This window comes from Cherax quadricarinatus, chromosome 8 (assembly GCF_038502225.1).
Source record: "Cherax quadricarinatus isolate ZL_2023a chromosome 8, ASM3850222v1, whole genome shotgun sequence".
NCBI lineage: Eukaryota > Metazoa > Arthropoda > Malacostraca > Decapoda > Parastacidae > Cherax > Cherax quadricarinatus.
The window spans coordinates 21,712,929-21,726,317 of NC_091299.1; the positions used below are offsets into that span (position 1 = coordinate 21,712,929).

Genomic DNA, 13,389 nt, shown 5'->3' on the forward strand with positions numbered 1-13,389 from the left:
ATATATGGTGAATGGTCAGGCCAAAGATGAGCAGACTAGTGTGATAATCAGTATGTCAGTACTGATGCAGGCAAGTCAAATAGCCATAATAAAAGATCTTTTCAAAAATTTTCTTCTTAGAATTGACAAATATAATTTTTATGAACTAATATGGCGTACAAAATGTAAATTTTTCACCAAAACTGCTTCAGAAAACTAACCTAACCCCTCAAAAATTAATGTTATTTAGCTTAATCTAACATAACCTATCTTAGGTCAGCCTAAATTAAGTTAGCATTATTAAACATCAGTTAAATTTAAGAATTTTTGATGTTCAGATTGATTTTGGCTAAGGAAGCGAAACAATGAATTTACTTGACTTGTTTTAGACATTGCTTGCAATCATGGCTTTATAAACCATGACTGCAACCAATACCTAAAACAAAAGCATAATATACAATCATGGGTACTCAGTTTATATAAAATGGATGGTTTCCTTTTACTTATTTTTTTTTAACACACTGGCTGGGTGACCCACGAAAGAAGGAACACTTTCATCATTAACTCCATCACTGTCTTGCCAGAGGCATGCTGATAATTCAATTCAAAACTGCTGATATCCCCACCAGTCCTTCAGAGTGCAGGTACTGTACTTCTCACCTCTAGGTCTCAAGTCCAGCTAACCACTTTCCTTGAATTCCTTCATAAATGTTACTGTGCTCACACTCCAAAAGTATATCAAGTCATAAAAACCACTTGCCTCCACTCACTCCTATGTAACACAACCCCTTACCTACCTTTCTTCCATTACAGATTTATATACCCTGCAAGTCATCCTGTTTTGTTCTATCCTCTCTAAATGTTCAAACCACCTGAACAACCTATCTTTAGCCCTCTGAATAACACTTTTTAGTAACTCTGCACCTTCTTCTAATCTATTTATTTATTAACACATCGGCCTATTCCCACCAAGGCAGGGTGGCCTGAAAAAGAAAAACTTTCATCATCATTCACTCCATCACTGTCTTGCCAGAGGGGTGCATTACATTACAGTTATAAAACTGCAACATTAACACCCATCCTTCAGTGTGCAAACACTGTGCAAACAGCTCCAGGACTCAAGTCTGGCCTGCCAGTTTCCCTGAATCCCTTCATAAATGTTACTTTGCTCACACTCCAACAGCACGTCAAGTATTAAAAACCATTTGTCTCCATTCAGTCCTATCAAATACGGTCACGCGTATTTGATAGTGAATTCTCTACATAATAGTATTCACATCGCACATTGTCTTCAGACACTACCACTGCCTCCAGCTTGCTCTGTTCTGTAACATTCATAACCCATGCTTCACACCTACATAAGAGCAATGAGAAGGTGTGTAAAGAAAGTTGAAAGTGAACATAGATAAAAGTATGATGATGAGGGTATCAAATGAGTTAAAGAAAAATTGGATATCAGATTGGAGGGAGGGATTATGGAAGAAGTGAATGTGTTCAGATATTTGGGTGTAGATTTGTCAGCAGATGGGTTAATGAAGGACGAGGTTAACCATAGAATTGACGAAGGAAAAAAGGCAAATGGTGTGTTGCGGTATCTGTGAAGACAAAAAACGTTATCCATGGAGGCAAAGAAGGGAATGTACAGTGTAACCTCAAATTTCGAACGTATCGCTTATCGAACTCTTCAAAAATTGGCCGCTTTTTTCGAACCAACTTTGTCCCTATTATCAAACTCGCCCCTTCTTTCGAACTGCCAGGTACCGTACCTGTCCGCCAGCCCACTCTGTCTGTGTCCCCACACAGGCGCCGTGAGCCAGTCTGGCTTTGTTGATGCTTGAGTGAACACTAACCTGTGGTCTCATTCAAACATTTTACAATTAATTCATTGTGTTTAGTGCTTGTGGGACTGTGAAATAAGCTACCATGGGCCCAAATAAACTTGCTAGTGGTACCTCTGCGGTAAAGAAAGTGAGAAAAACCATAGATGTGAAGAAGGAAATAATACAGAAGTATGAGAGTGGTGTGCAACTTGTTGAGCTTGCCAGGATGTACCATCGCTCCTATCCTGGCAAAGAAAGAAGAAATCAAGGAAGCTGATGTTGCAAAAGGTGTTAATATGCTAACCAAAACAAGACCATAGACAATCGATCAGGTTGAGAAGTTGTTGCTGGTGTGGATCAAGGATAAAGAGATGGCAGGTGATAGTGTTTCAGAGACAATTATTAGTGAAAAAGCAAGGAAGTTGCATGCTGATCTGGTAAAGAAAACTCCTGGAACCAGTGCTAATAGTGAATTTAAGGCCAGCAGAGGCTGGTTTGACAAATTTAAGAAGCATAGTGGCATACACAATGTTGTAAGGCATGGTGAGGCAGCAAGTTCAGACAAACGGGCGGCTGAGAAGTTTGTACAGGAGTTTTAGGTTTACGTAGGCACTGAAAAATTCAAACTCCAACAAGTGTTCAGTTGTGATGAAACAGGCCTGTTTTGGAAGGAAATGCCAAAGAGGGCCTACATTACTCAGGAGGAAAATGCACTCCCAGGACACAAGCCTATGAAAGACAGGCTAACTCTTTTATTCTGTGCTAACGTTAGTAGTGATTTTAAAGTGAAGCCTTCATTTGTGTATCATTCAGAAAATCCCAGTGTGTTTAAAGAAAAACAATGTCGTCAAAAATAAATTGTGTGTGTTGTGGAAAGCAAACAATAAGGCATTGGTCACAAGGCAAGTTTTCAAAAAGTGGGTCCATGAAATGTTTGGCACCAGTATAAGAAAATACCTCCTAGACAATAATTTGCCACTCAAGTTCCTCCTGTTAATGGACAATGCTCCTGCACATCCTCCAAACCTGGTAGACCTACTGTCTAGGGACTACAGTTTCATCACAGTGAAGTTCTTGCCTCCTAACACCACTCCTCTCCTCCAGCCCATGGACCAGCAGGTCAATTCTAACTTCAAAAAAATCTATATAAAAGCAATGTTTGAAAAGTGCTTTGAAGTGACCACAGACACTAAGTTGACCCTAAGAGAGTTCTGGAGGAATCACTTCAATATCTACAGCTCCATAAGCCTTATAGGTAAGGCTTGGGAGGGAGTGACTTCCAGGACTCTGAACTCTGCTTGGAGACAATTATGGCCAGATTGTGTCCAAAAGAGGGTTTGAGGCTGACCCTGACCCTGTTGACCCTCTACCTGTTGTGGACTCTATTGTGGCATTGGGGAACACCCTGGGGCTGGAAGTGAGTGGGGAGAATGTGGAAGAGTTGGTGGACAACCACAGGGAAGAGCTAACCACTGAAGAGTTGGAAGAGCTTCATCTGGAACAGCATCAGACCACAGCTCAGGAACTTGCTTCAGAGGAGGAAGAGGGAGTGGAGGAGGTGCCTTCTTCAGTGATTAAGGACATGTGTGCAAAGTGGAATGAGTTGCAAACTTTTGTTGAAAAGTATCACCCTGACCAAGCTGAAACAACACATCTCTGCAACAAGTTCAGTGACAGAACCATGCCCCATTTTAAGGAAATCTTAAAGAGGTGCCAGAAACAGGACTGTGGACAGTTTTTTGTGAGACAGGGATCCAGTGACTCTCAAGATGGTCCTAGTGGCATTAAAAGACAGAGAAGAGAAGTAACCCCAGAGAGGGCTTTACCTGAAGTCCTCATGGAGGGGGATTCTCCTTCCAAACACTAACCCCAACTCCTCTCTCCTCCTCCCTATCTTCCAGATGCCATCACCAATCTTCAATAAAGGTAAGTAAAAATGTTATTTTATATGTTTATTTAAATTTATTAATAATTGTACACTATATTTGTTGTGTGTATGTAAAACTATAATGTAATACTATCCATAAAATGTATTTTTTTGTGAATATTTTTGGGTTTCTGGAACGGATTAATTGTATTTCCATTATTTCTTATGGGAAATATTGCTTTGCCTTTCAAACATTTCAACTTTAGAACTAGCTCCCGTAACGGATTAAGTTCAAAATTTGAGGTTCCACTTTATGAGAGTATAGTGGTACCAACACTCTTATGTGGGTGTGAAGCATGGGTTGGGAATGCTGCAGTGAGGAGGAGGCTGGAGGCAGTGAAGATGTCATGTCTAAGGGCAATGTGTGGTGTAAATATTATGCAGAGAATTTGAAATGTAGAAATAAGGAGTTGTGGAGTTACAAAAAATATTATTCAGATGGCTGAAGAGGGGTTATTGAGGTGGTTTAGTCATTTAGAGAGGAATGAGCAAAATAGAATGACCTGGAGGGTGTATAATTCTGTAGTGGAGGGGAGGAGGGGCAGAGGTCGTCCTAGGAAACGATGGAGGGAGGGGTTTAAAGAGGTTTTGTGTGCAAGGGGCCTGGACATCCAGCAGGCATGTGTGAGCATGTTAGATAGGAGTGAATGGAGACTAATGGTTTTTGGGACATGACGAGCTGTTCAGGTGTGAGCAGGGTAATATTTTGTGAAGGGATTCAGGGAAACCAGTTAGCTGGACTTGAGTCCTGGAGGTAGGAAGTACACTGTCTGCACTTTAAAGGAGGGGTCTGGGATATTGGCTGTTTGGAGTGACATCTAAACTGTCATATCTGGGCAGCTCTGCAAAGACAGTGATTATGTGTGAATGATGGTGAAAGTGTTAAGTGAAACTGCTCTTTTTTTTTGGGGGGAGGGGGGTCCCCTTGCCTCAGTGGAAGACAGCCAGGCATGAAGAGTAACATTAAGACATAAAAAAAATCAATATCATACATTTCCTCAAAATAAGATATATACCTGTGATTGGCCTTCAGATTTCTTCTACTCTCAAAACCCAGCCTGAGGTCAGGTTGCATTGTTGACAATCCAGTCAACCAAGTTGTTGCTAATAGTTTGTCACAGGTAATAACGTAGAACTTAGCCAAACAGATTGTGAAAAGGACTTGGGGATTATGGTAAGCAGCAACCTTAAACCAAGACAGCATTGCCTAAGCGTACGTAATAAAGCAAACAGATTACTGGGATTTATATCTAGAAGTATAAGCAACAGAAGTCCATTGGTTATTTTACAGCTTTATACATCATTAGTAAGGTCTCACCTAGATTATGCAGCTCAGTCCTGGTCTCCATTTTTTTTTTTTTTTTCAACAAGTCGGTCGTCTCCCACCGAGGCAGGGTGACCCAAAAAAAGAAAGAAAATCCCCAAAAAGAAAATACTTCCATCATCATTCAACACTTTCACCACACTCACACACTATCACTGCTTTTGCAGAGGTGCTCAGAATACAACAGCCTAGAAGCATATACGTATAAAGATACACAACATATCCCTCCAAACTGCTAATATCCCAAACCCCTCCTTTAAAGTGCAGGCATTGTACTTCCCATTTCCAGGACTCAAGTCCATATTACAGAATGGATATAAATTTATTAGAAAACATTCAGCCTAGAATGACTAAATTAATACGTAGCATTAGAAATCTTCTGTACAATGAAAGACTGAAGACTCTTAAACTGCATTCACTTGTAAGACGAAGAATGAGGGGAGACATGATAAAAGTGCACAAGTGGAAGATGGGTATTAACAAAGGGAATATAAATAAGGTTTTGAGGATATCCCTCCAAGAGAGAACCTGTAATAATGGATTCAAATTAGACAAGTTTAGAGTTCGAAAGGATGCAAAAGTACTGGTCTGGTAATAGGGTAGTTGACGAGTGGAACAGTCTGCCTAGTAGGGTTATCGAAGCTAAAACCTTGGGTAGTTTCAAATTTAGGTTGGATAAGTACATGAGTGAGAGGGGTTGGATTTGAGTGGACGTGCACCTGAGTAAATAGAATTGTCAAAGCTTATTGCTTGGGTAACATTTATTTTGTTAGTGAGTTGGATTTGTGAAGGACCTGCCTAGTATGGGCCAACAGGTCTATTGCAGTGTTCCTCCCTTCTTATGTTATGTTAACATAACCCAGTCTGAGGTCAGATTGCATTGCTGACAACCTAGTCAACCAAGTTGTTGCTGATAGTGGGTCACAGGTTAACATAGACATTACATCCTGCCTGATTAGGCACTTATGGGTGATAATGGTCAAGTTTCCTCTGTAAAAATTCTATCATTATTTAAGAATATTTGATAGTGTGAATGACTGAAAAAGTGTTTCTTTTTTGGGTTACCCTACCTCAGTGGGAGATGGCCAGTGTGTTAAAAAAAATTATTCTTACACTGGTAATGAATATTATAGTTTTGAGCACACATCTGCTGTACTACCAGCATCACTGATGCTCATCTGAAGTCAGAAAACAAATTTTAAATTATTATGAAGGTAATGTACAAGTGTACTAACCTTAAGATCTCCAGAGAGATTTGCTCCAGCCACAATGCCTGTGACAGCAGGGAAGAATACTCCGAACACACTGAACATATCTTGGTCTTTTCCTTCAGACTTTCGGTAATCAGAACCCAAATTCAAGGACAGAACTTTACCTAAAAATTCATAGATAATTATGTAACTTAGTAATTCAGTATAAAGTTTATATATTATGGTATAAGAATACAGATTAAGATTAAATTATATGATGCACTTATTTTGATCAATTTTAAATTGTTTAGAATCAAGAAGTATAAATGTACATGGCTCTAATACAGTAAACCATTAACCTAAGAAACTAATACGGGAATTATATGGGTGTCTGCCAAATCAGAATGCCAGAAAATGGCCATAAAATGTACTAAAGTATTCTACTGTATACTTAATACAGTACTGTACACATAATTTACAGATACAGTAGGGCCCCACTTATTCGGCAGGTTAGGTTCCAGGCTACTGCCGGAAAGCAGAACTCCATTTTCTTCCATTTATAAATGCCAGACAACAAGTTTACACTAACATATATTAAGTTAGCAACAGAGCTAGGCATTAAAAAGTAAAATACACACACAGTACACTCATTATTTACCTCAAAATATTTGAAGTCTTAATGTAGGGCAAAAGGTGAGTAGTATTTACTCTAAGAACTCAGGTGTGGTAGCCCTCCTGGCCACCCCACCCACACATACTATACTACGATGCTTAAAGCTCCCTAAAGTGATAAACTGCATATACAGTACAAGCATTACTTACCTTAAAATAGTATGGGTAGCCAGGAAGGGCAGCCCTCATCACCCCACCCCGCCCACATATAATGTAAACAAACCATATGAACGTGTTTGGTTTTGGTCACTTTACATTGTGTACAAGTTGTCTCCATGTTGATACAGTAGAATAAATAATGAGAAACTCCCATTCTCATGTAACACCATTTTTAGAAGAAATGACATCCTGAGTGAAGGCATATAAAAGGAATAATTTTCTATTTACCCCCAGTAATATTATAGTGACAAATTTTCTATGATGTTGGACTACAGGTTGCCTGGCTACCACAAGTCCTACAAGTTGCCTGGCTAGCACAAGTCCTACAAGTTGCCTGGCTAGCACAAGTCCTACAAATCACCTGGCTACCAATCTTATTTTTTTTTTTTCAACATACCAGCCGTATCCCACCAAGGTAGAGTGGCCCAAAAGGAAAAATGAAAGTTTCTCCTTTTAAATTTAGTAATATATACAGGAGAAGGGGTTACTAGCTCCTTGCTCCTGGCATTTTAGTCGCCTCTTACGATACGCATGCCTTACGGAGGAAGGATTCTGTTCCACTTCCCTATGGAGATAAGAGGAAATAAACAGGAACAAGAACTAGAAAGAAAATGGAAGAAAACCCAGAGGGGTATGTATATATTGCTTTTACATGTATGTGTAGTGTGACCTAAGTGTAAGTAGAAGTAGCAAGATGTACCTGAAACCTTGCATGTTCATGAGACAGGAAAAAAGGACACCAGCAATCCTACCATCATGTAAAACGATGACATGCTTTCGTTTTATACTCACATCTCGTATTTATGTTAATTTATTCTACTGTGGGGTGTATTTAGATGGATTAAGCAAAATGTCTATATTAACGTTTTATACGATATATAATGCTCCATAGAGTGATTATTATTGTGTTATTATTATTATCATTATTAATATGGCATCTTCAAGGCTAATAAAACACTCTTAGTGATTTTAATGTGTACCTGCATGCCAGCACAGCATGTAAGTTTACTTAGGTACAGGTACACAATAATAATAATAATAATAATAATAATAATAATATTTTTTTTTTCAACAAGTCGGCCGTCTCCCACCGAGGCAGGGTGATCCAAAAAGAAAGAAAATCCCCAAAAAGAAAATACTTTCATCATCATTCAACACTTTCATCTCACTCACACATAATCACTGTTTTTGCAGAGGTGCTCAGAAATACAACAGTTCAGAAGCACATACGTATAAAGATACACAACATATCCCTCCAAACTGCTAATATCCCAAACCCCTCATTTAAAGTGCAGGCATTGCACTTCCCATTTCCAAGACTCAAGTCCGGCTAAATAAAAATAACCAGTTTCACTGAATCCCTTCACTAAATATTACCCTGCTCACACTCCAACAGCTCGTCAGGTCACAAATACCATTCGTCTCCATTCACCCCTATCGAACACGCTCACGCACACTTGCTGGAAATCCAAGCCCCTTGCCCACAAAACCTCCTTTACCCCCTCCCTTCAACCTTTTCGAGGACGACCCCTACCCCGCCTTCCTTCCCCTACAGATTTATACACTCTCCATGTCATTCTACTTTGATCCATTCTCTCTAAATGACCATACCACCTCAACAACCCCTCTTCAGCCCTCTGACTAATACTTTTATTAACTCCACACCTCCTAGTTTCCACACTCCAAATTTTCATCATATTGACACCACACATTGCCCTTAGACAGGACATCTCCACTGCCTCCAACCGTCTCCTCGCTGCAGCATTTACAACCCAAGCTTCACACCCATATAAGAGTGTTGGTACTACTATACTTTCCTACATTCCCTTCTTTGCCTCCATAGATAACGTTTTTTGTCTCCACACATACCTCAATGCACCACTCACCTTTTTTTCTTCGTCAATTCTATGATTAACCTCATCCTTCAGAAATCCATCCGCTGACACGTCAGCTCCCAAATATCTGAAAACATTCACTTCTTCCATACTCCTCCCCAATTTGATAACCAATTTTTCTTTATCTAAATCATTTGATACCCTCATCATCTTACTCTTTTCTATGTTCACTTTCAACTTTCTACCTTTACACACACACTCCCAAACTCGTCCACTAACCTTTGCAATTTTTCTTTAGAATCTCCCATAAGCACAGTATCATCAGCAAAAAGTAACTGTGTCAATTCCCATTTTGTATTTGATTCCTCATAATTTAATCCCACCCCTCTCCCAAACACCTGAGCATTTACTTCTTTTACAACCCCATCTATAAATATATTAAACAACCATGGTGACATTACACATTCCTGTCTAAGACTTACTTTTACCTGGAAGTAGTCTCCCTCTCTTCTACACACCCTAACCTGAACCTCACTATCCTCATAAAAACTCTTTACAGCATTTAGTAACTTACCATGTGTTCCATATACTTGCAACATCTGCCACATTGCTCCCCTATCCTCTCTATCATATGCCTTTTCTAAATCCATAAATGCAATAAAAACTTCCCTACCTTTATCTAAATACTGTTCACATATATGCTTCAATGTAAACACTTGATCTACACATCCCCTACCCACTCTAAAACCTCCTTGCTCATCCGCAATCCTACATTCTGTCTTACCTCTAATTCTTTCAATAATGACCCTACCGTACACTTTTCCTGGCATACTCAGCAAACTTAATCCTCTATAATTTTTACAATCTCACTTAATCCTCTATAATTTTTACAATCTCACTTAATCCTCTATAATTTTTACAATCTCACTTAATCCTCTATAATTTTTACAATCTCTTTTGTCCCCCTTCCCTTTATATAAAGGTACCTTCCCCTCTTTCATACATTTATTAAACAAAAATACCAACCATATATTATTTTGCGACACCAGGAGACACCTAAGGATTTAGGGTTGCGACAGTCAAAGGGTTAAATGTCAATGAAGAAAGGGAGGCAGTAATTTCATGCACTGGCCAGGGAGGTATAACATCTTTTAGGAGTGAAGAAGAGCAGGATGTGAGTGTGGGGGAGGTGCATGAGGCATAACGTAGAAGGAAAGGGAGTAAAGCAGCTGGAACTGACAGGATCATGACAGAAATGTTAAAAGCAGGGGGGATATAGTGTTGGGGAGGCTGATAATTTTGTTTAACCCGTAAACAGTCCAAACGTATATATACGTTTTTACCGCTAGTGCCCCAAACATATATATACGTTTTATTTTTCCTGCCTTCAAATTTGGCAGGATTGCCCTGAGATCCCTTGTCAACATAGAATGGGTCCTAACACTCAGTGTGCACGGTATTAAAAAAATCTGGGACCACTCAGTACCTTGTGGGAGCACCAGTTCAAATGACCACCAGCTAGAGCAAACAGCACAGCAAACACCTGGGATTCACTGATGTCATGTAGTATTAGCACTCATTTTAAGAGGAAAGTGATTTTGACCCTGAGTTTAGTAGCTTTGAGGTGAATGTGGCCACAAGTGGTTGAGGAAATATAAAAAAACCTCGATAATAACCCATGTGCAATATTTGTGCAACACCCTTTCAAAATGTCTTATAATCTGTGCCCTAAGTCAAGAGAAACAACTCTGGCTGGCTGGCTGGCTGGTTGGCTGGCTGGCTGGTTGGCAGGCTGGTTGGCAGGCTGGCTGGCTGCCTGGCTGGATGATTGGCTGACTGACTGGCTGGCTGGCTAGCTGGCTGGCCAGCTGGCTGGCCAGCTGGCTGGCCAGCTGGCTGGCCAGCTGCTGGCAGCCTGGCTCTATCTCCGTTTGTCTGTCTGTATCTATGTCTATCTCTGTCTCTCTGTCTCTATTTCTGTCTATCTTTGTCTCTATCTATCTGTTTCTGTCTATCCCTGTCTATCTCTTTCTATCTGTCTATCTCTGTCTCACAGGTACACATAAATACATGTATACATAGTGTACATTACCTAGGATAACCCAAAAAATCCAGACAAAGTGCTATACTCTGCTTGAAGATGTGAGTAAAGGTGATGATGCAGTCTTGTGGCTCTCTGAGACAGAGAGCTAGACAGATACAGATAGACAGGGAGCTTGACAGACAGACAAATAGACAGACATGTTTGTGTACCAGTGAAAACAAAGGAGGGCATGCTCATCAAACGTCACCTCTAATCTTTTATCTGCTGCACCCTCGTGTATGCTCATCAAAGTCAGCTCTTATCAGATGTTATCTCATCTTATCATGTCACTGTCAGGGGTGGACATTGTTTTTCATGCTTCAAGGGAACTTATTATTTTATTATTATTATTACGTATTTTTCTTCTCCTCCTTATCCTTCTCCTCCTTCTCCTCCTCCTCCTCCTCCTCATTATTATTATATACTTCCACATATCCAAAACACTGCTGGGACATATAAATACTTTACAGTGGACCCTCGACCAGCGATGGCATCGATTAACGATAAATCTGACTAGCGATACATTTTATCGCAAAAATTTTGCCTCGATTAGCGCTAAAAAACTTGACCAACACTATTCCTTCCGTCTGAGACACGTCCACTTCTGGCCAGTGTTTACAAGCCAGCCAACCACTGCTGTCGCTTTCAAGCATACAATCAGAACATTTCATATTATCACAGCCTTTTTAGTGATTGCACCTGCAAAATAAGTCACCATGGGCCTCAAGAAAGCTTCTAGTGCCAACCCTACAGCAAAAAGGGTGAGAATTACTATGGATATGAAGAAAGAGATCATTTCTAAGTATGAAAGTGGAGTGCATGTCTCCGAGCTGGCCAGGCTGTACACAAAACCCCAATCAACCATCGCTACTATTGTGGCCAAGAAAATGGCAATCAAGGAAGCTGTTCTTGCCAAAGGTGCAACTTTGTTTTCAAAACAGAGATCGCAAGTGATAGAAGATGTTGAGAGACTGTTATTGGTATGGATAAACGAAAAACAGATAGCAGGAGATAGCATCTCTCAAGCGATCATATGTGAAAAGGCTAGGAAGTTGCATGACGATTTAATTAGAAAAATGCCAGCAACTAGTGGTGATGTGAGTGAATTTAAGGCCAGCAAAGGTTGGTTTGAGACATTTAAGAATCGTAGTGGCATACATAGTGTGATAAGGCATGGTGAGGCTGCCAGTTTGGACCAAAAAGCAGCTGAAAAATATGTGCAGGAATTCAAGGAGTACATAGACAGTGAAGGACTGAAACCTGAACAAGTGTTTAATGGTGACAATGACAATGTTGTGAAACACGTTAGGAATGTCATAAAGGAACGGGAGGTACAGGCCTCTATGGGCAGATATGTTGTGCGACAGAGGTCCAGTGACTCTCAAGCTGGTCCTAGTGGCATTAAAAGAAGGGAAGTAACCCCGAAAAAGGACTTGCCACCTCAAGTCCTAATGGAAGGGGATTCCCCTTCTAAACACTAAGACCATCAACACACTCCCCTCTTCCCATCCCATCAATCATCACCAGATCTTCAATAAAGGTAAGTGTCATGTAACTGTGCATGTCTTCTTCAGTTTGTGTGTATTAAAATTAATATTTCATGTGTTAAAATTTTTTTTTTCAATACTTTTGGGTGTCTTGCACGGATTAAATTGATTTCCATTATTTCTTATGGGGAAAATTAACCTGACTAACGATTATTTTGACTAACGATGAGCTCTCAGGAACGGATTAATAGCGTTAGTCAAGGGTCCACTGTATACATATTCCAAGACAATAGTAAACGACCAAGGCAGGTGTAAATGTCCACCTGTCAGTGTATTTGTGACAATATGAGTACAATTTCAGTACCTAATACATGTACAGTGGTCCCTCAATAATCGTCCGGCCCGAAAGTCGTCCATTTCGGAAATAGTCCTGTTTTTTCGTCAAAATATTGGCTCGCAAATGGTCCTGTAACTCGCTAATAGTCCTTCGTCCCGGACCCGTACTCACGCTCTGAGCTGCCTCGGCCTTTCCTTCCCAGCCAGTGTGCCATTGTTTACCAGTGAGCGACGGTCCCCTCACGTGCTCCAGCGAAATATTTCATAATATTCCATTTATTTTAGTGCTTGCAAGTTATTTAAGTGCTAAATAAGCTACCATGGCTCCAAAGAAAGCTCCTAGTGCCAAGCCTTTGGTAAAGAAGGTGAGAAATACGACTGAATTTAAGAAAAACATCATTGAACAATATGATAGTGGCGTACGTGTGGGCGAACTGGCCAGGATGTATAACAAATCCTGTACAACCATATCTTCCATCATAGCCAAGAAAAAGGAAATCAAGGACGCTGTTGTTGCAAAGGGGGTAAATATGCTGACAAAAATGAGATCACCAGTACTCGAAGATGTTGAGAAGTT

At 40.1% G+C, this 13,389-nt stretch overlaps 1 protein-coding gene across 3 annotated transcripts in view; it reads right to left on the reverse strand.

The window, feature by feature from the left end:
• Positions 1–13,389, reverse strand: part of LOC128685247 (bumetanide-sensitive sodium-(potassium)-chloride cotransporter-like) — a 213,567-nt gene that overhangs the window by 100,796 nt on the left and 99,382 nt on the right. For all 3 annotated transcript variants that reach the window (XM_070082928.1, XM_070082927.1, XM_070082929.1), the window contains exon 8: positions 6,286–6,425. In XM_070082928.1, coding sequence (XP_069939029.1) covers positions 6,286–6,425 — 140 coding nt within the window. The remainder of the gene's footprint in view (positions 1–6,285; positions 6,426–13,389) is intronic.